This window comes from Salmo trutta, chromosome 14 (assembly GCF_901001165.1).
Source record: "Salmo trutta chromosome 14, fSalTru1.1, whole genome shotgun sequence".
NCBI classification, from domain to species: Eukaryota; Metazoa; Chordata; class Actinopteri; order Salmoniformes; family Salmonidae; genus Salmo; species Salmo trutta.
In genome coordinates, this window is record NC_042970.1 from 45,530,115 (window position 1) to 45,555,554 (window position 25,440).

At 44.9% G+C, this 25,440-nt stretch overlaps 1 protein-coding gene across 4 annotated transcripts in view; it reads left to right on the top strand.

Annotated features, from left to right (window-relative positions):
• LOC115208219 (inter-alpha-trypsin inhibitor heavy chain H3) overlaps positions 1 to 25,440 on the top strand; it is a 40,820-nt gene that overhangs the window by 3,569 nt on the left and 11,811 nt on the right. For all 4 annotated transcript variants that reach the window (XM_029776085.1, XM_029776087.1, XM_029776086.1 and 1 more), the window contains exons 2-12: positions 1,400 to 1,563; positions 1,696 to 1,800; positions 2,138 to 2,300; positions 2,645 to 2,755; positions 3,039 to 3,167; positions 3,248 to 3,364; positions 3,531 to 3,699; positions 5,179 to 5,289; positions 6,160 to 6,341; positions 7,325 to 7,504; positions 7,727 to 7,848. In XM_029776085.1, coding sequence (XP_029631945.1) covers positions 1,400 to 1,563; positions 1,696 to 1,800; positions 2,138 to 2,300; positions 2,645 to 2,755; positions 3,039 to 3,167; positions 3,248 to 3,364; positions 3,531 to 3,699; positions 5,179 to 5,289; positions 6,160 to 6,341; positions 7,325 to 7,504; positions 7,727 to 7,848 — 1,553 coding nt within the window. The remainder of the gene's footprint in view (positions 1 to 1,399; positions 1,564 to 1,695; positions 1,801 to 2,137; positions 2,301 to 2,644; positions 2,756 to 3,038; positions 3,168 to 3,247; positions 3,365 to 3,530; positions 3,700 to 5,178; positions 5,290 to 6,159; positions 6,342 to 7,324; positions 7,505 to 7,726; positions 7,849 to 25,440) is intronic.

Sequence of the window (25,440 nt, forward strand, 5' to 3'; positions counted from 1 at the left end):
TTCCATCAATCACAGCAAGTCGTCCAGGTCCTGAAGCAGCAAAGCAACCCCAGACTATCACACTACCACCACCATATTTGACTGTTGGTATGATGTTCTTTTTCTGAAATGCTGTGTTACTTTTACACCAGATGTAACGGGACTCACACCTTCCAAAAAGTTCAACTTTTGTCTCGTCAGTCAACAGAATATTTTCCCAAAAGTCTTGGAGATCATCAAGATGTTTTTTGCCAAAAATGAGAAGAGCCTTTATGTTCTTTTTGGTCAGCAGTGGTTTTTGCCTTGGAACTCTGCCACGGATGCCATTTTTTGCCCAGTCTCTTTCTTATGGTTGAGTCATGAACACTGACCGCAAGTGAGGCCTGCAGTTCTTTAGATGTTGTTGTGGGTTCTTTTGTGACCTCTTGGATGAGTCGTCGCTGCGCTCTTGGGGTTATTTTGGTAGGTCGGCCACTCCTCGGAAGGTTCACCACTGTTCCAAATTTTCTCCATTTGTGGATAATGGCTCTCACCGTGGTTCGCTGGAGTCCCAAAACTTTAGAAATGGCTTTGTAACCCTTTCCAGACTGATAGATGTCAATTACTTTGTTTCTCATCTGTTCCTGAATTTCTTTGGACCGCGGCATGATGTCTTGCTTTTTGAGATCTTTTGGCCTACTTCACTTTGTCAGACAGTTTCTATTTAAGTGATTTCTTGATTCAACAGGTCTGGCAGTAATCAGACCTGGGTGTGGCTAGTGAAATTGAACTCAGCTTTCCAAAAAACGTGATTAACCACAGTAAATTCATGATTTAACAAGGGGGGGGGGGGCAATTACTTTGTCACATATGGCCATGAAGGTTCGGATAGCTTTTTTCCTTTAATAAATAAAATTATCACTTAAAAACTGCATTTTGTGTTTACTTGGGTTATCTTTGTGTAATATTAAACTTTGTTTGATGATCTGAAACATTAAGTATGACAAATGTGCAAAAAAATAAGCTATCAGGAGGGGGCAAATACTTTTCCACAGCACTGTAAGTCTATATATGAATTGCAACGTCATTAACAACTATTGTTTCAATTAAACCCTGAATTGAATAAAAATAGACAATACAATATGCATTGGGTTTCAAGCTCTGGTTGATTTAAAATGTTATATTTAGTGATATCAAATTATGTTTGGTTGTCAACGCAACCACATACCGACATTTGAAGGAGATATCTTCTGCTTGGATAGGTCCATACGACTTTAATTCCAGTTTGTCTACAAATGAATAATTGATATGTTGGATTCGCGTCTCCACCTCAACCAAAACTCAAACTGTATTTATTGTGCTCTTAAAGTTTAGTCCTATTCTTTAACTTAACATTTTTGGTATGCCCAGTGGGTTGATGGTGCTTCATTACCCTTTATAGAACAGGGACTGGGACATCTACAGCTTTCACATCAACTCCACAGTGACCAGTCGCTATGCAACCACTATCATCACCAGCCGGGTTGCCAATCGGATCGACCAGTCACAGGAAATAGAATTCCATGTCAAGATTCCCAAGAATGCTTTCATCAGTAAATTCAAAATGTAGGTCTACGTGAATGTTTCACTGTCTAAGATGAGTTTACCCACATATTACACAAATATTACAAAAATGCTCACACATACAGTAACCCTACCTCCTCTCTCTCCCTCTTCCTCCGTCCCTGTCTTTCTCAGGACCATTGAGGGGCAGACGTATGATGGGGTTGTGAAACAGAAGGAGGAGGCTCAGCAGCAGTACACTCAGGCAGTGTCTCGTGGTCAAAGCGCTGGCATAGTCAGGTGTGTGTGGGTGTGTGCAGGACTATCTAAACCTTGTAGTACTGTAATCATGGTCAAATTATTGACCAGGCACCCAGGGCACCTGGGACCTCCACCATTGATTTTGTTAGTCACTCTACACATTTTGCCATGACTAATGCCATGTTCAAAATGTATGGAATGTGAAAATGTGTAGAGTTGTAGGAAATTAGTATTAAACATTTTAACATTTTCTCTCCACCCCATCACAAAAACAAATGGCAAAAAAGGCTAGGGCCGGCCCTGTGTGTGTGTATCTGTGTCTACAGTATGCATGTGTTGTTATGTATTAGACGGTACCCCTTTTTGTCTCCTAAAGTTCAGTGGGGAGGACCCTTGAGGAGTTTAAGACATCTGTGACTGTGGCCGCGCTCAGTAAGGTGACCTTTGAACTGACCTATGAGGAGCTGCTGAAACGCCGAATGGGCAAGTACGAGTTGCTGATCCATGCTCGACCCATGCAACCTGTTGCTGACTTCAAGGTGAGAGAGAGAGAGAGAGAGAGAGAGAGAGAGAGAGAGAGAGAGAGAGAGAGAGAGAGAGAGAGAGAGAGAGAGAGAGAGAGAGAGAGAGAGAGAGAGAGAGAGAGAGAGAGAGAGAGAGAGAGAGAGAGAGAGAGAGAGAGAGAGAGAGAGAGAGAGAGAGGAGAGAGAGAGAGAGAGAGAGAGAGAGAGAGAGAGAGAGAGAGAGAGAGAGAGAGAGAGAGAGAGAGAGAGAGAGAGAGAGAGAGAGAGAGAGAGAGAGAGAATTGATTGATGAGTCATTTGATATTGGGGTTGATGTTGTATTTTCTTGCTCCTTTTTTCTGTCTCTTCCTTATGGCCAGATTGATGTGTACATCAATGAGCGACCAGGCATTCACTTCCTGGAGATAACAGGAGGGCTGAGCACCAAAGCACTGGCAAATGCCATCACCAAAACACATGCTTCTAGTGAGGTAATGTCCAAAAACAGGGCAATGTAGAGCTAACCAACAGAAAAGTCCAGACCCCAACACATTACATGGTAAAAAGTCTGTCTATGAGCCCTTGAGCACGGCACTTAGCCCTAATTGCTCCGATACGTTGCTCTGGATAAGAGAGTCTAGTAAATTACTTAAATGTACATTTTCACACCTCTGGACATGTTAATGCTAATACGAATTAGCTCATTCTAACAGGGTAGGGTAAAGCAGGGTGTGTTTTTAAAAGCATAACCGTAAACTCCCAACCCCTCCCCAGGCCTGGGTACATTTCTACCCCAGCAAGGAGCTGCAGAGCCAGTGTGAAAGCTGTGGAGAGCAGGGCCTGAATGGAGACCTGGTCATCACCTATGACGTCCACAGGAAAACATCCATGGGAGATCTCCATGTACACATCTTCCATCCTCTTTCTGGCATTACTTTTCCATCTCTACCCTATCCTTTAATCACTGATCATTCCCTCCTCAGGAGTCAGAGGGGTATTTTGTCCACCACTTTGCCCCCAGTGACCTACCACGCATTCCAAAGAATTTGGTCTTCATCATCGATCGGAGTGGCTCCATGCATGGCAGGAAAATGGAGCAGGTTTGTGTGTCAGTGTGTTGCCTGTTGTAATGCAGCTAAATGCTTAGCGATTAAGCAATGTACACATACACCACATATTTATTTTCAATGAAGGGGACAATGCATATTGATTGAGTGGTTAATTGGTTGCATTTGATTGTATTTTGATTGCACTGCGATCTGTCAGACCCGTGAGGCCTTGTTGAAGATCCTGGGAGACCTGGCAGAGGACGACCACTTTGGCCTGATCACGTTCGACAGCTCAGTGTCTACCTGGAGGAAGGAGCTGCTGCCGGCCAACCAGGACAACCTGGAGGCTGCCAAGAGCTTCGCACGAAACATCCATGAAAGAGGAGGTTCAAGAAATTAGTCTTAGCTGAAACCCTATACCCGGGACAGCGAGTGTGACTCACCCGTGAGGGTAAACTAGAAAGGAAAGACCAGCCGCTAGCAGGAATGTCTGAGACTCTGCCGCGCTTATAAAAATGGTATAACCCTGTGGTTGCCTGAAAGGCAGGATGACACGTAGTAAGCCAGACCATGGCGCAGAGCGGACTTTAAGTAAATATTGGATTTCTCCTGAATGGCGCAGCAGTCTAAGGCACTGCAACTCAGTGCATGAGGCGTCACTTCAGACACCCTGGTTTGATTCCAGGCTGTATCACAACCGGCCGTGATTGGATATCCCATAGGGCGGCGCACAATTGACCCAGCGTCGTCCGGGTTTTGGCCGGTGTAGGCCGTCATTGTAAATAAGAATTTGTTCTTAACTGACTTGCCTAGTTAAATAAAGTTTGGTGTTGTACACAAAAATTGCCCCAACTTACGCGTAATATAGTGTGACACAAACTACCCTTGAAGTGTTAACAGTAGGAAGGACTGAGCTAACATCTGGCAGGCAGAGATAGACCAAGAGGGGTGACCAGGGTTAATAAAGTGGAGCCTAGAGCTTCTCTGCTAACTCAGCCTAGGATGGGAAGAGGGAGTCCCGCTCACTGGGAAACAGGCTCATACCGCGGAATAATCCAGGCCTAAGGCACAGTGGTAGCTGACCCACCCTGTGTGGTCAAGAGAAGATCCACAGGCAAAGACTACCAGTGCATTTGTGACCCTTAGTGTGACCCTTAGTGTGACCCTTAGTGTGACCTTAGTGTGACCCTTAGTGTGACCCTTAGTGTGACCCGTAGTAGTCACCTCCACATTACCTACTTACTTATTTTCAAAGATTTCCATAGCTGACAGTACAGTTATGATATACGGGGCGGCAGTGTAGCCTAGTGGTTAGAGCGTTGGACTAGTATCTGAGAGGTTGCAAGTTCGAATCCCCGAGCTGACAAGGTACAAATCTGTTGTTCTGCCCCTGAACTAGGCAGTTAACCCACTGTTCCTAGGCTGTCATTGAAATTAAGAATTTGTTCTTAAATGACCTGCCTAGTTAAATAAAGGTTTTAAAAATATTTATATCAGAATTTTGTAGCACTTAAAGGGATAGTGAGATTTTGGCAAGGTGAACTCATGAGTCAGATGAACTCATGGATACCATTTTTCTGTCTCTGCGTCCAGTATGAAGGAAGTTGAAGGTAGTTTCGCAAGTCAATTCTAACTAGCGCAATGACTGGAATAAACTGGAACAGCTAGCATGCATGAGACATTTAAATGGTGTCCATGAGTTTATCTGACTCTGGTTAAGTAGATAAAGGGCTTAATTGACAAAGGCTCTCACTAACCCTTTAAAGGGCACACAGGGTAAAATAATGGCAGATATGAACAACAGTCTACTTGGTGACAATAGCAGCTAATCCATAGATGTGTTTTCCTCTCTCTTCTCTTCTTAGCCACCGACATCAATGCTGCTGTGTTGGAGGGCACAGCCATGCTGAACCGACACCCACAAGGGGGCTCAGTCTCCCTTCTTATACTGCTCACTGATGGAGATCCAACCACAGGTACACATACACACACACACACAGTTTTGTATTGCTATCCTTGTGGGGACCAAAGAATTGATTCCCATCCTAACCATTTAACCTTAACGCTTAAACAAACCATAACCCTAACCTTAACCCTAAGCCTAACCTTGGGTGTCCCAAGTGGCACAGCGGTCTATGGCACTGCATCATAGTGCTAGAGAAGTCACTACAGATCTGGGTTCGATCCCGGGCAGTGTTGCAGCAGTGACCGGGGGACCCATGAGGCGGCTCACAATTGGCCCAGTGTCATCAGAGTTAGGGGAGGGTTTGGCCAGCTGGGATGTCCTTGTCCCATTGCGCTCTAGCGACTCCTGTGGCGGGCCGGGCACATGCTCGATGACATGGTCACCAGTTGGACGGTGTTTCCTCCGACACATTGGCGCGGCTGGCTTCCGGGTTAAGTGAGCAGTGTGTCAAGAAGCAGTGCGGCTTGGCAGGGTTGTGTTTCGGAGGACGCATGACTCTCGACCTTCGCCTTTCCCGAGTCCATACAGGAGTTGTAGCGATGGGACAAGACTGCAACTACATATTGGATATCATGAAATTTGGGAGAAAAGGGGAGGTAAAATGTTTTATCAAAACAAAAAACCTAAACCCCTAACCCTGACCCGAATTCTAAACCTAACCCTAATTGTAACCCTAAACTTAACCCATAAGCCTAAAATAGCATTTCTCCTTGTGGGGACTGGCAAAATGTCTTTGTTTTACTATCCTTGTGAGGACTTCTGGGACCCACAAGGATAATTAAACAAAAAACACGCATGCACGAACGAACGCACACACACACAAACACAAAAACACACACACACACACACATACAATGAAAACCAATCTCACTTTCCTCAGGTGAGACCAACCTGGAAAAGATCCATAAGAACATAAAGGAGGCTATTGGTAAGAAATTCCCCCTTTACTGTCTCGGCTTTGGAATGGATGTCAACTTTGACTTCCTGGAGAAGATGGCGCTGGAGAACAGTGGTGTGGGACGCAGAATATATACGGACTCTGATGCTGCTCTGCAGCTGCAGGTAAGGTAACACACAGTGTGTGGCACTGCAATGGACTGTAATTATTTCTTACAAATCTCAACATAAATCATTTGAGCCTGTAACAAAAACAATTTAAAAAAAAAATCCCAACTGAGCTTCGTGAGCAGGAATATCAAAGTGCTGAACCAACCTTTAACGCTTTATTTTAACAAACTTAACGCAATTGTAATCTAAGTGCTGGTGGTAGCGCTATAAGTTCGGGGGTGTGTCAGAAATATTTTTGCTATTTTCACAACCAGAATTATGAGCCCAGTAGCTGGCGGTGGCATGAAAGGGCTGGGTTTTGATGAATAAACAAGTTGAAGGTGTGTAGAGGCTTGATCCTGGCCAATCAGAACATCACACTGATAATGGTTTAATGTAAAATGCACCACATCTGAGCCATGGACAAACGTTGTCAATAAGAGAGATTCAATTCATTATTGATAAGAGCTAAAAAGAGAGAGTGAATAATTCGAATCAAATTCGAATAAAACGAAACAACAACTTGTTTTAAATATGCTAGGTCTAAATACTGTTACAGGTAGGACTGTTATGGTGACTGTATTACCGCCACACCGGGGGTCAGGAGTCATGGCGTCATCCAGTGTAATTAATAACTTCACCATGCTCCAAGAGATATATAATGTCAGATATTTTTACCCATACCAATATGTGCCCTTATTACCATGCAACTTATGTGACTTTGATGTTTACTCCTGAACTTATTTAGGCTTGCCATAACAAAGGGTTTGAATACTCGTGCGACAGTTTTTACATGACAAAATTGCAAACTAACGTTTGACACTTTCACCTCCTTACCTCCAGTTTAAAATAGAGCACTTAATAAAGTGTAATAAAATCCTATCTCATCTAAGCAGGCTTAACGGTTGTTTCCCATTTTCCTGACTGTAGTTGACTTGGGAGGAAACAAGGAGGAGCAGGGGGTGGGACTAATGGCTTCTGTACTTTATGATTGACAGGGCTTTTATGAAGAGGTGGCTACACCCCTATTGACGGACGTGCAGATGATATATCTGGGTGGGGCTAACCTGACCCAAACCAACTTCAGCCAGTATTACAACGGCTCCGAGATCGTTGTGGCTGGCCAGATCCCCGACAACAACATAGAGATGTTTACAGCAGAAGTCATAGCCATATCGGTGAGGTCACCTCTGCCCTACCCCACTTTACAAGTTCATAGGTCAGATCACTCCATACTGTCCTGTTCTTTGTTTAGTATGTTCTTTTATTTTTTTTAAATATACAAAATATTGATTAAATTTCTCCATATCAGTACTTTAGAGACACCTCAGTCAAACGTCAATATATACAATAAAGTCAATGTTTAGTATTGTGATGTGAGGATGCCTTGATTATTTCAGAAAAGCAATAGGGTGATGTACTCTGACACATTACCAAAGGAGGAGCCCATTGAAGCCAGGTCTGACAGCCACATCCAGAGGCTGTGGGCCTACCTCACTGTAAAGCAGCTCCTGGACAAAGAGTGAGTTTGCTTTGCATGGCATTGTCTGTGATTGGGTGTGTTTGCACCTGTGTCTATGAAGAGGGTTATCCTACAAAGCAAGCTAGATTTACTTAGAGTTTTCTAACGCCAACCAAGCTTCAGTTATCTTCACACACTAGCTCAGGCTTCATCCGTACTACAACGGTGGATATTGCTCATCCACCTGCTGCTAACTCTAGCAGGTTTGTAACTGCACGAGCATAATGCACACGGCAAGTCAAATGCCAAACTCTACATTGAGACAATTCTGAAACATCCATTCATGGGCGAGTCAGTGCCACATTTTCATTTGTGCCAACAACAAAAAAATATTCTATAAAAATCTAGCAAACTCAGCAGGTTATGGTCTGAAATAGTCTTTTAGAAGTGCAGTTTTTTTTATTACTTGTCGTTAATACCATCTTTGGTCTGCTTATCAATGCAATAGCACCTTTTTTTCCCATTCCTTTCAATATTTCTGTATTATTAAGTCATACAAAAGTGTTACATTGAGTGAAGTTTAAAATTAATTCTGTAATATATTTTAACATTAAATGTTTACCAAAAAAACAAACATTTGATTAATAAAATATGTAATCAGTCATCTTCAAAAATAGGTTTGTAGACATTTTTCTAATTTATATAATTTTGGGGGGGAAATATCACATTAAGTAAAGTATTCAGTTACTTAGTACTTTGTTGAAGCACCTTTGGCAGCAATTACATCCTAGAGCAGGTGTTCTTAAACCTTTTCAGCCTGGGACACAAATGAGAAATTCTGTGTTTTCCTGGGACCCAAGTTTAGGAAAACATGCAACTATACGTAAATATCAGTACATTTCATTACACTTATGCCCATTAACAAATGCAACACAGACAAATAACAATTAAGTTAAATACCCATATAAATAGCTATTCATGTTTCTTTTCCCCCTTAAAAGACTCTTACATATCTGTCTAGGTTGGAACTGTTGCTGTTAAAATACAATACATCATTTTAATTCTGAACTCATTGATAACAGAACACACACAGAGACTCAATACAACCTTAAGTAACAGTACAGATGAAAAATGACCAGGCCTACTGTACATCTTACTGTAGAAATTATTGTTGAAAAAAAGTATAAGTTGGAACTGTTGCTGTTAAAATATAATGAATCATTTTTATTCTGAACTGGAATAAACTGATTGATCACATCACACAGATGTAGACCAGAAAACACACACACACACACACACACACACACACACACACACACACACACACACACACACACACACACACACACACACACACACACACACACACACACACACACACACACACACACACACAGTCCTAATGAGAGGTGTTTGAAGCTTCAACAAGCAGGTCTATTCTGTTTTTGACAGTGCAACCCTGAGGTCATGTTCAGCATTGAGTCTGTTTCTTTACTTTTTTCTTAACTATGCCAGAGTTGAGAACCCTGACTCGCATAGGTAACTTTATATGGTGCCAAACTGGATCAGAACGTCTGTACTGCTTTCTCTGCCAGGCAAGAGACTGCTGTGCATAGTCACTTTAACTCTACCTACATGTACATATTACCTCAATTAAGAACTCACATCAACTACTATGAGATAGCACTCCCTTATTTGTGCTTATCATCACCTGTTATAAAATGACAACAATGCCTTGCTAGCTGACTTACATTTCCGCTGTCAAAGCACTGTTTCCTGAAGCATTCTGCCCTGTTCTGAAGTAACTCCCTGGGTTTACCGTCATGCTGTGCATGTTTGGTCAGGACCTGTCGTTTTAATATGTTTGTTTTGAGAGACTCATTACTAAGAACTTCACTGCACAAAACACATTGTGTGTGCTCCTCGTTATTTCTCAAAGTTTGTATTAAACCCGTTTGTATTTGCGTTTCATAACATTTGAGCTCAGTCAGAACCTGCTGTGGCTAGCTTGAGTACATTTGATGACAAGCTGGTGCAGTGGCTGACAGCGCATCATCTGCTGCTAAACAACAGCACTGCAGCGTGTGGGTCGCAGAGTGATCTTCAAGAAAACTGCAGAAGAAAGATCAGGCAAACCGTGTAGGACACAGGCATTTTCCACCCACTCACACAGCTGCCAAACTGAGCAGAAACACTGCTACTAAGCAGAGAGTGCACTGAACAGAGAGTATCAATTTACTTTGACACGTCGTGACCCACCATTAACAGATCCGCAACCCGCTTTGGTTTCATCAGTCCAGAGAATCTTGTTTCTTTAGGTGCCTTTGGCAAATTCCAAGAGGACTGTCAAGTGCCTTTTACTGAGTAGTGGCTTCCGTCTGGCCACTCCACCTTAAAGGCCTAATTGGTGAGGGCTGCAGAGATGGTTGTCCTTCTCGATGTTTCTCCCATCTCCACAGAGGAACTCTGGAGCTCTGTCAGAGTGACCATCGAGTTCTTGGTCACCTCCCTGACCAAAGCCCTTCTCCCCCGATTGCTCAATTTGGCCGGGCGGCCAGCTCTAGGAAGGGTCTTGATGGTTTCAAACTTCTTCCTTTCCAAATGATGTCCAATCAATTGAATTTACCACAGGTGGACTCCAATCAAGTTGCAGAAACATCTCAAGGACGATGGAGGCCACTGTGTTCTTGGGGATCTTCAATGCTGCAGAAATTGTTTGGCTTTGTTTTTGCTATGACATGCACTGTCAACTGTGGGACTTTATATAGACAGGTGTGTGCCTTTCCAAATCATGTCCAATCATTTGAATTTATCACAGGTGGACTCCAATCAAGTTGTAGAAACATCTCAAGGATGATCAATTGAAACAGAATGCACCTGAGCTCCATTTTGAGTCTCATACTAAAAGGTCTGAATACTTACAGTTGAAGTCGGAAGTTTACATACACCTTAGCCAAATACATTTAAACTCAGATTTCACAATTCCTGACATTTAATCCTAGTAAAAATTCCCTTTCTTAGGTCAGTTAGGATCACCACTTTATTTTAAGAATGTGAAATGTCAGAATAATAGTAGAGGGAATGATTTATTTCAGCTTTTATTTCTTTCATCACATTCCCAGTGGGTCAGAAGTTTACATACAGTCAATTAGTATTTGTTAACATTGCCTTTAAATTGTTTAACTTGGGTCAAACGTTTCAGGTAGCCTTCCACAAGCTTCCCACAATAAGTTGGGTGAATTTTGGCCCAATAAGTTGGGTGAATTTTCAGGTTTGAAGGCTTCCTTGCTCGCACACGCTTTTTCAGTTCTGCCCACAAATGTTCTTTTGGATTGAGGTCAGGGCTTTGGGATGGCCACTCCAATACCTTGACTTTGTTGTCCTTAAGCCATTTTGCCACAACTTTGGAAGTATGCTTGGGGTCATTGGCCATTTGGAAGACCCATTTGCGACCAAGCTTTAACTTCCTGACTGATGTCTTGAGATGTTGCTTCAATATATCCACATCATTTTCCCTCTTCATGATGCCATCTATTTTGTGAAGTGCACCAGTCCCTCCTGCAGCATAGCACCCCGACAACATGATGCTACCACCCCCGTGCTTCACGGTTCTTCGGCTTGCAAGCCTCCCCCGTTTTCCTCCAAACATAATGATGGTCATTATGGCCAAACTGTTCTATTTTTGTTTCATCAGATCAGAGGACGTTTCTCCAAAAAGTACGATCTTTGTCCCCATGTGCAGTTGCAAACCGTAGTCTGTTTTTTTATGGCGGTTTTGGAGCAGTGGCTTCTTCCTTGCTGAGCGGCCTTTCAGGTTTTGTCGATATAGGACTCGTTTTACTGTGGATATAGATACTTTTGTAGCTGTTTCCTCCAGCATCTTCACAAGGTCCTTTGCTGTTGTTCTGGAATTGATTTGCACTTTTCGCACCAAAGTAGGTTAATCTCTAGGAGACAGAACGCATCTCCTTCCTGAGCAGTATGACGGCTGCGTGGTCCCATGGTGTTAATACTTGCGTACTATTATTTGTACAGATGAATGTGGTACCTTCAGGCATTTGGAAATTCCTCCCAAGGATGAACCAGACTTGTGGAGGTCTACAATTCTTTTTCTGAGGTCTTAGCTGATATCTTATGATTTTCCCAATGAGGCAATGAGGTTGAAGGTAGGCCTTGAAATACATCCACAGGTACACCTCCAATTGACTCAAATGATGTCAATTAGCCTATCAGAAGCTTCTAAATCCATGACATCATTTTCTGGAATTTTCCAAGCTGTTTAAAGGAACAGTCAACTTAATGTATGTAAACTTCTGTCGTGACGTTGTATTAGTTAATGTGACGACTGTTGCTCATCGAATGATTAACGGTTTATAATTACGTGATTAAATGAATTAAGCAATGAATCAAGCAATTATTAACTCATTAACCTGGGGCACCATGGGAACATTGTTTTGATTGAGTTTCTATTTCCCAAATTAACTCAAAGGATATCAGAATATCGATTACAACAGTCGCTAAATTAATCAGTTTCCTCTACAGTCTCATAATCTGAAAGTCGTATAATCCGGGAATCTGCACGGACCCGGGCTTTACCACTGAATTTACCACACCAATCTTAGTTGATTATTTATTTACTAGCAAGCTAAAATGATGATAAAAATGCACATACACAAAACACAGTCTAGCTATTGATTAGGACTTAGTATAACGGGCCAACACACTCTGGCGCTTGTTACCCAAAATGGGGATTTTAAAGAGAGAGAAATAAAGGAAGTACACGAGAGAAACATACATTTGGGTTCATTTGTCAGCCATGCTTATTTAAAATTAGCCTTGCCCCGAACTGCCGCTCTTATGGGTCAGAATATAATGATGTAATTACGTGTTGTAGTTCTCAGGTGGGACGCTCCGCGTGGGTCGTTTAGGCTTCTAAATGACGCAGTTCTACGGCGCAACTCTCTGGTTGTCCTCACGATGTCAGTGTCCTTCTTGGCTAAGTGGTCTGATCCTCACCCTTGATCGGAAAGGGGTCTTCTGAGGACAGACAGCTCTGTAGCTCAGAGCTCACAGCTTCGGCTCGAATGGTGTCGATACCACGATTCAATGGAGAGTGGAGGCTGGGTGGTTCGGCTTGAATTCACCCGCTTAGACACAGCTACTCGTCCGTAGCTCGTGTAGAAAAATATTTCTTTGTCTTCAACCTTGTGTTTCGTTTTGGGGTTCGTCGACTTTGTTAGACCTTGGCTGCAGCTTGGGGTCAATAGTCTACTATGTTAATTCTTCACTCTCCTGTCTTATACCCTCGGGTCAGAAGTGGGTGTAACAGCCTTTAGGGCGATTCTCTGGGCGGACCAAGTACAGGGGGCAAGGCTTAGATTTGGCTAAAAATCCGATTTTAGACACTAACTTCACATTTCATCTTTATCAAAACATTCTGTTTGATTTGGATATTTTCCAAACAGCGTACAATGTATAAACATCAGGCATATACTGGGAAAACTCTTAAAGGTACAATGTTTTCATAATAACGTCATCTCTTAACCTTTAAAAACCAATACAAAAGTTACATACATTTTAATATTCCACTTTTCGTCATAACCACCATTGTGGCTGACGGAAACCATTGTTCCAAAGTTCCTTTATTGCATGTTTAAGGTTCTGAGGCCAGTTCTCCATTGTTAGGACAAAGGAATTTCTCTGTATTATGGGCATGAGGTGTCATAAAACCCCCACATCTTCAGACCCCTAGATCTCTCCTCCTCTGTTGGGGGTTTGGGAGATCATCTGTAGGGTGGTGGTCTCCTGTACCCTGACCTGATCAGGACAGTCATGACAGTCCCCCTCTGGTAGGTTCAACTTGGAATGATTCTGCATGTTGCAACCCACCATAAGAATGACCATCGGATGTCCTGGTCTGTGGATCATCAGAGCAGCCCCCCCCCCCCTTTAGTGGTTCCCCCCTGGTAGGCTTTCCGCAAGCTGTGGATCACCACCAGAATGGATCAAGGAGGTCTGGCAGTGGCTCTGTGTTCCGGCCCGTCGTCCGGTTATCCCGGTTAGTGGACCTAGGCAGTAACTTGGCAGACGTTAATAACGCACAACACTCAGGCAATACATCATTACATTTCCTCCCCAAAGGAGCGGTGTCTTGGCTCTAAGGCTTCCTAAGTGTCAAAGGTAATGAAACAAAAAATTGGAATAAAAACATAAAAGTATACAAAATATGTCTACCACACCTTAATCATCTAATATGGACTATGTTCTATATATGTCCAAGGCCTTGGCTAAATAGCTTTATCATGGCATTGTCTCTAATGTCATGTCTAGGTTGATCCTACTTGCAGGTGGGTAGTTAAGGCACTTGGAAAAACATGGCCCCTGAAGGCCAAGCTTACATTAGGGACATTACTGGGCTGACCTAGCGAGTTCGGGAGAGGAGGCTGGTACTGGGCCCTGTAAGAGGGTTTCCGGATCCATTGCTACCTTTCCAAAAATCGGGATCGCTTCCGTCCCACGGGTGATCCTAGTATAAGACCTCATTAGGTCTTCCATTGCACGTGTGCGCCTGTGTACGTAGTAGGTGCACACGCCAAGGGAAATGAGACCAAGGATCATGGTAACAGTCAGGATACTGTCCGGCACCGTCCAAGAGCGGGCGACAGACCAATCTTTTGGTCTGTAGTCAGTCGGGTCGACTAACAGTGCCTCATCCAGTACGCTAAGATCGACAGTCATGGGTCCCTCGTACTGGATTTGGTATTGAATGGCTTGTGGTAACTCAAGGGAACGTTTAGCAAAAGCGTCCGGCATTTCAATCTCTGTGTCTATCCGGTCGTCGGGAAGGTGGTATAGAGCGAGGTCGTCTACGTGAATAATCGCCCCCTCTGGTACCGTAACAAAACCAGTCTGGTTGGGGAGGTTCAATTGGGTGATGGAGTCATGGCGTTCGTAAGTCATAGTGGCGGACGCGAACGGTGTGTTGACCAACCATCGGTTCCCTACCACCTCCACTTGTGTGGTGGTGGCCCCATCCCTGGCTGTTAGTTTGGCTCTACAGCGTTCTTCGCTGGTGATAGCTTTAATACCACAAAGACGCTCAGTGTTATCCCTGACGAATGGTTTGCTAGGACAAAGGTAGTGGACATCTTTGGTTAGAGTACACATTAGCAGGTTAGGGGTGAGATAGAAATCTGGGTTGTTTTCCTGGTAAGCTACAACTGGGGGCGTGGCAATCTTTACGTGGGTACTGTCGCGCCAAAATCCTACATTGAGAACCGTTTTCAATCTATAGATATTCTCCAGTTCAACAACCGGCAGCGTCAGTAGAAAACCCACTTCATTACGATCAACATCAACGTGTATTGGGATGGCCGACCCCAGACTATAGGCCAAATGTGATTGTAACGGCCTTAGTGTGGTTGAAGTAGCTGAGGTCAATATGTCGTGCACCATTGAGAGGGGCACTAGATATGAGGGGATTCTATTCATGGCCAAGTGGTCCATAGAAGAGCTAACTTCACGGAGAAAATCCTCCAGTAACAATCGAACCAATTGGACATGGGCATAGTCATGGTTCATGACCTCTGCTAGCTTTCCTACAGACAGGATAGTTTTGTTCAGGAGAGTAGCGTGTGTGTTGACCACCAGAATAGTGTCCTGGAGAGACTTTCCCACATGTTGCAACCTAAGGGCCTGTGCCTTCATCTGCTGCTGGATAAGTGGCATCTCTTCAGTAATCTCCCTAACATTCCTCTTGACTGTGGCTAGACTGACTGCGTTGACGGCAGTGGTACCTAGGGCAAATAGTGACCCTACGGCTGCCCCTATCGATAGTAGCGCCCCGACGAATCGTTTTTCTCGCCTGGGCTCAGCTAGTTCTGACTGGGTTACTGTGAACTTTTGGAGTTGGGCCAACATATGGGCAGTGTCTAGCTGGGCGTGCTTAATTGCCTGGCTGGTCCAGTCAGCCCCGGCCCAACTCAAATGCGCCGCAGGTGGAATGTGTTGGCGGTACACATTCTCTGCATCTAGGCGGACATATACCCTCTGCGTGTGTACTCTGCAGTTAGTTATGAGGAGTCCTGGATCGTCGCGGAGAACGATTCCCGTAGGGGGTCCGTTCGTGATTACGTCTGCTGGGTTGGTTTTGACCAGGGCGCAGAGTGTCAGGATCATCCAAAGGAACTCCATCCTACAGAAACGCATAATCAGAGGTTGTTGGATTATTTCAGTTATTTGTATTCGTAAACAAAAATTGTTTTGACAACTATTTTTCTGTTTTTCTTATTTTTAATCAGTACAGCGCAGGACGATATCACTAGTGACAACAGATGTATATCTGGTAGCTGGGAAGAGAATAAAAGATATTATGTGCAACGTACTGGTCTCCTGGAAGGGATCAGCTGAGGGTACTTAAGAATTTTCTTAGTACCTCTGGGTTTTTGCTAGGGTTTTTATCTATTCGGTGCTGGCTAGCACCCCTTCTATTCCCATGGGGGGAGTGTACAACTTGATTTGGTTCCGGTGGACCCACTTTAATGTGGCGTTTTGTTGACCTTTGCTGATTTTGATCTGGTAAGCTACAGGTGATAGCTTCACCACAATCTCGTGTGGCCCCGTCCAGTGGGGCAGGAACTTTGTTGCGACGCCCGCGGGTTTGGTGTATATGTAGTACCACACCTTATCTCCGACCTCGAACACCTGGTGTGAGGCTTTTTTTGTCGTAATAGGTCTTGTCACCTTCTGCACTTCTTTCCAATTGTCCTTGAGCGTACGCAAAGGTAGTCTGGAGATGGTTCCGCAAGTCGGTCACGTATTGATGAGCCGTGTAGGCGGTGGCTGCGGCGACATCTCCCGGTTGGTACAGGAGATGCAGAGGAAGGGTAATTTGCCGGCCCGTCATCATCTCAAAGGGTGTCATTCCCGTAGACTTGTTGCGTGTGGCTCTGATTGCCATCAGTACCAATGGGAGTTTGAGGTCCCAATCTTTGTGGTTGGCTGCCACATATTTCCTCAAGATTCTGACAATTGATTGTTTGCTCTGGTCTACCCCCCCGAGCTCCTAGGGTGGTACGCGATGTGGAGTTTAGCTTTGACTCCCAGGAGCTTCCACAGTTCGGTCATTACAGCTGCCGAAAAGTGGGTTCCTCTGTCGCTGTCCACGGTTTCTCCTGGCAGGCCGAAACGACTGAAAACGTGGTTTAGCAAAAGAACGGCAGTGGTTTCCGCTGTGTCATTGGTCGCCGGCAGGCACTCCACCCACTTTGTGAATGCGCAAGTCACTGTGAGGAGGTACTTGTTGCCTCTGGCAGACCTGGCAACTGGGCCGACCCAGTCGATCTGGATCGAGCTCCAGGGGTAAGACACACCCGTGCGTTGCAGGGGTGCTCTGTGAAGTGGCTTGGTGGGTTGAAACTGGCAGCAAACTAGACACCCCCTCACGTATCGTGCCACGTCTTGTTCCATGTGAGGCCAGTGGGCCACCTGTCGCAATGTTTCGCATGTAGCCTTGACCCCCCTATGGCCTCCACATGGCTCGTCGTGGGCATGAGCTATCATTATCCCCCTCTGTGTTTTAGGAACCACCCACCTTCGAGCGGTGTCGGTTTCTGAACCATACACCAATAGGTCATCTACAAGTGTGAGGTGCTGTTTAGTTGCGTACAGCGAACGCAAGTCGTGTGAACCTGCCAAAGCCAGTTCGGACACTGGGTGGTTGACAGGATCCGACAGGAATGCCATCAAAGTGGCGAGGGACTCATCTTGGTGTTGCATTGCTACCAGGTCGCCATTCATGAATGAATGCGTTAGCAACACATTATGTTTGTGCGACGACGTTTTCCGTGGTGCTACATGGTTACGCGTTACCGCAGACACCATAGCTTCCTCAGTGGGTTTTTCGTCTCGAGCAGCAAACACCCAAGGGGTGCCGTGAATTGCACCAGATTTCGCCATGCTGTCAGCATGGTCGTTGCCAAGTTTGTCACGACCAGGTGATTTGGAGTGTCCCTTGACTTTCTTCCAATACACCTGTATGTCGTGTTTGGTGATGAGATCATCACAAGCTAGAATGAGCTCTTTGTTTTTCACCTCTTTACCACTTGAAGTAGTCATGTGCTTTTGTTTCCAAAACGGCAAGTGGCATAAGAAGGTGAGTCTCGCGTAGTTAGAGTCGGTGCAGATCGCCAGTTCTGCCAATCCGTGTTTCACCGCTGTTTGCAGGGTGATCAGCACACCAGCCACTTCTGCAAACTGGCTGGTCTTGTTGCCAAGCTGAAATTGAAGTGGTTTGCACGGAATGTCGTTGTGCCATACCAATCCCACCCCAGCTTGCAAGTGGTCTAGATGGCGGTAAGAACAGCCATCTACAAATGCCATCGGCATGTCGAGACACACGTTCTCTTCGAAATAGTGATGGTTCGAAGGCAATGGCGGAGCGATGTCACGCGGGGGTGGTCCGGAGTCGGTTTCATCGTCACCACAGTGTTGACACACCGCCAAAGCACTGCCCAAAGGCAGGTTCTTTGCTTTTGCGTAGTTGATTACTACATCATGGCTCTGCAGCGTCATGAGCCAAGCCGCTATCCTGCTGTTGTGTACAGCACCCTCACGGATTCGTTGGCTTTTCAGAAAAGTCACAGGCTGGTGACATGTTTCTATGATCACCTTTTGTCCGCCGACATAACTGGTGAAGTGTTTGATCGCCCAGACTGTCGACAGCAGCGCTTTTTCGCAGTCTGAGTATTTGTGTTCGGCGGGGTTGAGTGTTTTGCTCGCGTAAGCAACCACACGTTTGTCTTGGTCGTATTTTTGGTACAACCCAGCGCTAAGGCAGTGCTCTGAGAAACCGACTTCCAAAAAGAATGTCTTGTCTTTGTTGGGGTATACCAGGCAGGGTGCCTCGCAAAGCATGTTTTTCAAGGAAGCCACCGCTTCGTTGTGAGTGACATCCCAAACGAATGGGGTGTCTTTCTGAAGAAGGTGAGTCAACGGTTTTGACAAGTCGGCGTAGTTTTCGATGAATTGACGGGAGTAATTACATACTCCCAAGAATCTGCGCACCTCGTGAAGGTTTGTAGGTGTTTTGATGTTGCGGACTGCTTGGATTCGGTTAGACTGTGGCAGGATGCCCTCGGCACCCACCAGAAGCCCAACGTAGTTTACCTTGGTCCTGCACCATTGCCCTTTTATGATGGCCAACTTAGCCCCTGCAGTCCCGAGTTGGGTGAGAACGTGGTCCATTTCATTGAGGTGATGTGACCAAGTCTCACTTCTCATGAGAACGTCGTCCACGTAAATTATCGTCCCCCTAGAGGCTGCGTCTGGCATCGCCTTGTGCAGGAAGATGTTGAACTCTGAGGGGGAGTTCGCATACCCGAATGGGCAACGATTGAACGTGAAGAGCTTGTTCGAGAAAGAGAAAGCCAACTTGTGTTGGTCACGCGGGTCGACTGTCATGGTCCAGAAACCATTTGCCAGGTCTTCATCGGGTGGTGGCGGCATGTCACTTTTGGAAGAGTCATCGGTTGTTACCTCACAAGAGTGTACTTCGCATGCAGGAGGAGACGCAATATCATCCTCCGTGACGATGGAGTATATTAACAGGTTGCTGTCAGGATCGACATCCAGCCGGAATGCCGATGTGTCGTCCAGTGGCAATACAGGAGTTAGTGCTATTGCTTTTGACTGACAAGTAAACAGCGTACCTCCCTCGCCATCTAGGTCTAGGGAGGACGGAAGAGGCCCAATCACAGGAACAACTAGTTCAAAATCATGGAAGGCGTAATCGATCAATGTTCCTAGCTGAGTGTGCCGAGGAATGGAAATATCCGCTTGAGTCAGATTTTGTACCAGGAGGTAAGTGGATCTAGCGGTTAGTTCCAACAGTGGGTTACCATTGATAGTTAGCCCCAAGTCGAATAGTTTTGGAGAGGGTTGGAAGAACGCAGTGGTGCCTTCCATCCGGTATCCGGGCGCCAGGTTCAGTCTTACAGAAACCTCTGTGGTTCTTGCCGGTGTCAACATGGCGGACTCAGTTATCGTCTTGCAAGCTTCAGGAATAGTCTGCCCGGAAGCCATTCGCACCGGGTCGAAAGACAAGGCATGTTGGTTTGGCTGCGCCAAAGACCAAAGAACTTGGTGTATGGTATCAAGTTTAACACCCAATCTTACCAAAATGTCCGCTCCCACATAGACTGTATGTGGGAGGTCCGCGACAACCAGTAGGTAGTGGGATAATTCCTTGGTTCCAATGCGGATCGATAGCGCACACACCCCTATTGCGGTGAGTGTTGTCTGGGGATTCGTTCCCAGTGGAAATCTAAACGTTTTCGGCACAAGGGGATGGCAGTTAGCCGTTTTCGAAATTTCGTTGAACATTTCCAAACTGATTGCGGATTTTTCTGACCAGGTGGCCAGCCTGGTATCCTCAGCCCTAGTGCCGTTTAGGCACACGCCCCCTATCAGAGGAGGGCGGTAAGTGTCGGCTGGTGAATCACCCAAGCCGCACAAGAAAACCACATGTTCGGTTAAGTTCCGAGTCGAACTCACATTGTCCTTTGCCACAAATGGCGGGCTCATGGCCAAGTTCACAGGGTTTGCGTCAGATGCTGACGTCGGACCCACGTCGTTGCACAATGTAAGGCAGGTCGCCTTGGAAGAATGCGGCGAAGTCAACGGAGTAGGCATAGGTATTTGTGACCAGATTTGATTGGTTTTCCAATCCATTAGTGGTACCAAACGGTCAATTAAATCACTCCCAATCAGCATTCGTTCAATTTCGATGCTAGTCACATACACGGGGTGTATCAGTGACACGCTTTCGAAGTTGAGTTTAAGTAGGAGACGTTTGGTTAGGGGCGAGGTAGCTTGAGTGAAACCTCGAAGATTCGTATCGCAATGTTCCGTTTTCAACCAACGTTTTGTTGGGTCCACTGCCCTTTTTAGTTCATCCAGCAAGGTTTCGGATATGAGGGAAATTGTTGAACCCGAATCTATCAGAGCGTGACAGGTCACACAGTCCTCCAGGACTGTTCTAAGGTATGGCCTGTTCGAGTTGGTTTTTCTCGTCATATCCCCAACAAAATGGAGTGGGTTGGGAGAACGGAGCGGTTTGTAATCTGCGTCGATTTCCAAGACAGATAAGTTACCTACGTGACCCAGTGGGTCCTCTATCGGAATGGTAGAGGAATCATCTGTTACAAAGCTGCTTATCTCGTGCATCTCCACCTCCGTGTCCAAGTCTGTAGACAAAACCTGCGGGCTTGTGTCTAGAACGGGCGGTACCTGGACAGGGATTCGAGTGGGGGCGGGGGTAATGGAAATGTTTGCGTCCTCTTGAATTGCATGAATTTCGGCGGACTCGGTTTCCAACGATTTTACGCCTAGTCATGAGGATTTATCCTTGTCCTCTTTCTCAAATTTCTTACGATGCAGTACATCTTTTATCAGAGCTTCTATATCATTTCGGTTAGCGTTTAAATCATTGTTGAACACTTTGTTGCCCTTGTTACGCTTGTTACCCTTGTGTCCTGACCCTTTGTGAGAGTTAGGCGGAGGGGCATGTCGGCTAGGTTGATCTCTACGGGACCTGTTAGATTGGGGACGTTCATCGTAGCTATTGTTACGGCGGTGGTTGTCGGGGTGGTGGTTACTTGGTAGCCACCCCCTTTGATCGTCCTCTTTTACAGCATATGTCCCTGATGCAGCCCCTTCTAATTCGAGTGATGGTTCCCGCCTAAGCTCGAAAGTCGAGGTGTCCGGGCTCTTAGCCCGGCTTGCTTTTGATGCTTCAAAAGCGGTGCTTGCCAGCTCTCGGAGCGTCGAGATTGGCAACCCGACGTGGGCAGTAGGGCCCAAGTAGTTAATGAAGTTGGGAGACATGTTTGACAGAAAAAGTTGTTTGAACGGTAATAGGTCTTCCATTCCTGTTTCAGTGAGCATGCCAAAGTAAGCTGAACGAAGCCGGTGATAGTAGGCTTGTGGGTGTTCATTTCGAGCTTGTCTGATATTGTTAGCCAACGAACTATCGTGTTTGCGAGTCGCAGAACCACTGAATTCTATTTTCAAAACCGTGGCAAGTTTAGCATAGTCGTTTTGCACGTGTTGCTCTTGTAGACGGATGAACCTTGTCACGTGTCTGTTGGACGTTCGCTTCAAAAGATAGAGCCTGTCTGCATTCGCAGCGTTTGGGTAGCCATCCAAGGCGTCCTCTATGTCTGCTAAGAATGTCTCAGTGTCGTTTGGCTTTCCCGGAACGGGGTCGAAGAGGCGGAAGTTTTTGACGATTTTGTCAAGGCGATCCCCGCCAAGTGCGCGGGGAGCATCTGCACTCTCCCGTGGAGAATTGTCGGCCGAGAGGCCAAGAGGAAAAGTCAAGCTGTGGTTGTGTTGGCGAGGAAGCCCCAATTCACTGTGGGCCGAATGGCCAAGAGAAAGAGGCTGAAATCTCCTGTCATCTACATTCCCTCGTTCTCTTAGCTCCGGATGTGAGCTAGGTTGCTTGGTTTGGTTGTCCCGCGATAGCGCGTGACTGTTCTGGAGTTCCTCCAGATGATACCTAAGGGTGGTGTTATGCTGCATCGCAGAGTCCACCTGGGAGTTGAGGGTGTTTATTTTCGACACGTAGGTGTCGCCCTTTTTTCGCTCGGCCTCATACTTATCTGTCATGGTTTGCAGGGAGAGGTCGCGAGTGTGGAGTGAGAGATCCAGTGATGCGATGTCCTCCTTTTGTTTAGAGGTCACATTTTCCAACTTTCTCACCTGGTCTTTCTCATCCTTCATTAAATCAGCGACTTCAATGAGTTCTGCTGTTTTGTCCTCCAACTTGGTCATTGTGTTCATTAACTGATCGTCTTTGGTCTGCAGCTTTTGGAATAGAGCATTATTGCTTTGAGTGGTTTCATTCACAACCGTTTGTAGGGCATCAATTTGCTCGCCCCGTTTTCTAACTAGCTCTTCCGATACATCTAGTTTCGCGTGGACTTCATCGTATTTAGTTTTGGCTAAACCGAGTTGTTCTTTTAGAATACGGACTTGGTCAAGAGATTGTTCGCGTTCTTTGTTATAAGTGTTAGACAGATCTTCCAATTTATCTGTTCTCACACACAGTTCCTCAGCTAGCAGTAGCTTATCTTTTTCGGCTTTCGATGCCAGCTCCCTGGTTCTCTCCACCTGTACCTTGAACTCCCCAGCTTCCTGCTCGTGCCTCTGCTGGGCACTGAGGTACTGGTGCACTGTCCATCTCTGCTGGTGGGCATAGTTGAGGGCTAAACTGGAGAGAACCTTCACAAGGCCTCCGCCTGATGGTCTATTTTGAAGAGCGTCTGTCGCAATGTCTGCATTTTTCTCGCTTATGGCATTGAAATCTAACATTTTCAGCCCCTCGGCATAGTTAGGATTTGCATCGTTGCTGAGGTCCGCGATCAATCTTTCCGTGGGTGAAGGTCCACTGATTAGAGGGGAAATGGGTGGAAACCCATCTGATGGATTGCTCATTATTATGATTGTCAGTTATTTCAATTTACGTAATGTTTGGGGTTTTTAGTTGGAGGCTGCAAACACGATTTAACTCAGTTTGTAAACGTCAATGAATCATCAAGACTGGGTCAGTAATGTGAGTTGGTTATTACTGAACTTGCCAAAACAGGTTTAATTGATTAAATCGATTTTAATGATAAATCTAACCTGTATCGGCTATTTGGGAATTTTAATTTTAATTCACCTGAAAGAGTTGCTATCTCTAAGTTAACGTTGAAAAGTTTAACTATGTCTCATTGGTTAGTACACATTAGTTTGCGTATTATTCCAATAACCAACCTGGACGGTAGTGTAGCAATTTAATGTATATTAAATTGAACGAGACAATGATATCCAATCAGTTGAGACCGGTTAGATATCGTACAGCATAACCTGAATTATTTAAAAATAATTACTGGTGATTCTTCACCACCGGAGGTCACTGTTAACACAAGCTAAAATCGACAGGGTACCAGTGAAAATAGAATCTTACAATACTGTTAAAAAGTCTACCTAAACACCATTAAGCTGGTAAAACAGCTTTAATCTATTAATCAATTTGAATGATTAGTCAACCCCGTATAGCTAAAGGAATTACCTTTAATTAACCTGAAGTAATTGCTATATCTAAGTTAACATTGAAAAGTTTAACTATGTCTCATTGGTTAGAACACATTAGTTTGCGTATTATTCCAATAACCAACCTGGACGGTAGTGTAGCAATTTAATGTATATTAAATTGAACGAGACAATGATATCCAATCAGTTGAGACCGGTTAGATATCGTACAGCATAACCTGAATTATTTAAAAATAATTACTGGTGATTCTTCACCACCGGAGGTCACTGTTAACACAAGCTAAAATCGACAGGGTATCAGTGAAAATAGAATTTTACAAAACTGTTAAAAAGTCTACCTAAACACCATTAAGCTGGTAAAACAGCTTTAATCTATTAATCAATTTGAATGATTAGTCAACCCCGTATAGGCTAAAGGAATTAGCTTTAATTAACCTGAAATAGTTGCTATATCTAAGTTAACGTGGAACAGTTTAACCATGTCTCATTGGTTATGGCACATTCGTGTGTGTATTATTCCCATAACCAACCTGGAGAGGTAGTGTATCAATTTAATGTATGTATAAAATTGAACAAGACAATGATATCTAATCAGTTAAGACTGGTTTGATATCCTACAGCGTAACCTGACTTATTTCACGAAAAATGACTGGCGATTCTTCGCCAGAGGTTACGGATAGCCCAAGCTGAGAACACACAGGATTCCCGTCTAACGCGGGAATTCACTATGAACAAAGAGGAAAACAAAAATGGCGGCTCCCCTTTGTTAGCTTAGCATCTGGCGCAATGCTTAGCTTTCCTTGCGCGGGGTTTCCCCCTCGCCGCACAAGGGATGTTCCCTCCAACAAGGGAACGGGTTTACTTGGTGACGTCTCACGTTCAACCCTTAACCTCTCCCCGTTACCCAACGCGAGAGTTAGAGAGATAATAACTTCGCTTCGGTCAAACGAATATATCTACTCTAATTTCCGTAATGGCTGGCTCATATGTCCTCTGCTCTAGGAATTACTTATGACCGAGTCAGATCACTCCTGAAAGCGATCGACAGAAATAACACTACGTTAGGCCCAACTAGTATTATTTCTCAGAATGCCTGCATCGGCTGGTACATATGCCCTAGCTCGTAGCATTCAGTAGACCCCCTTCACACTGGCTTTGGTCAGATATACAACAGGGGTCGTTCTCTCCCGACCAGTATCTGGGTCAAATGGAACGACACACACACACTTCTCTCCCGCACTAGTCCTGCCTATAGCTATTAATGGAATGTATATATATTGCTACACAATTGATATGGAATAACACAACAGTGCGGCCTAGTCCTATCTTAGATTCCTCACAGGGGGCGCCATATGTCGTGACGTTGTATTAGTTAATGTGACGACTGTTGCTCATCGAATGATTAACGGTTTATAATTACGTGATTAAATGAATTAAGCAATGAATCAAGCAATTATTAACTCATTAACCTGGGGCACCATGGGAACATTGTTTTGATTGAGTTTCTATTTCCCAAATTAACTCAAAGGATATCAGAATATCGATTACAACAGT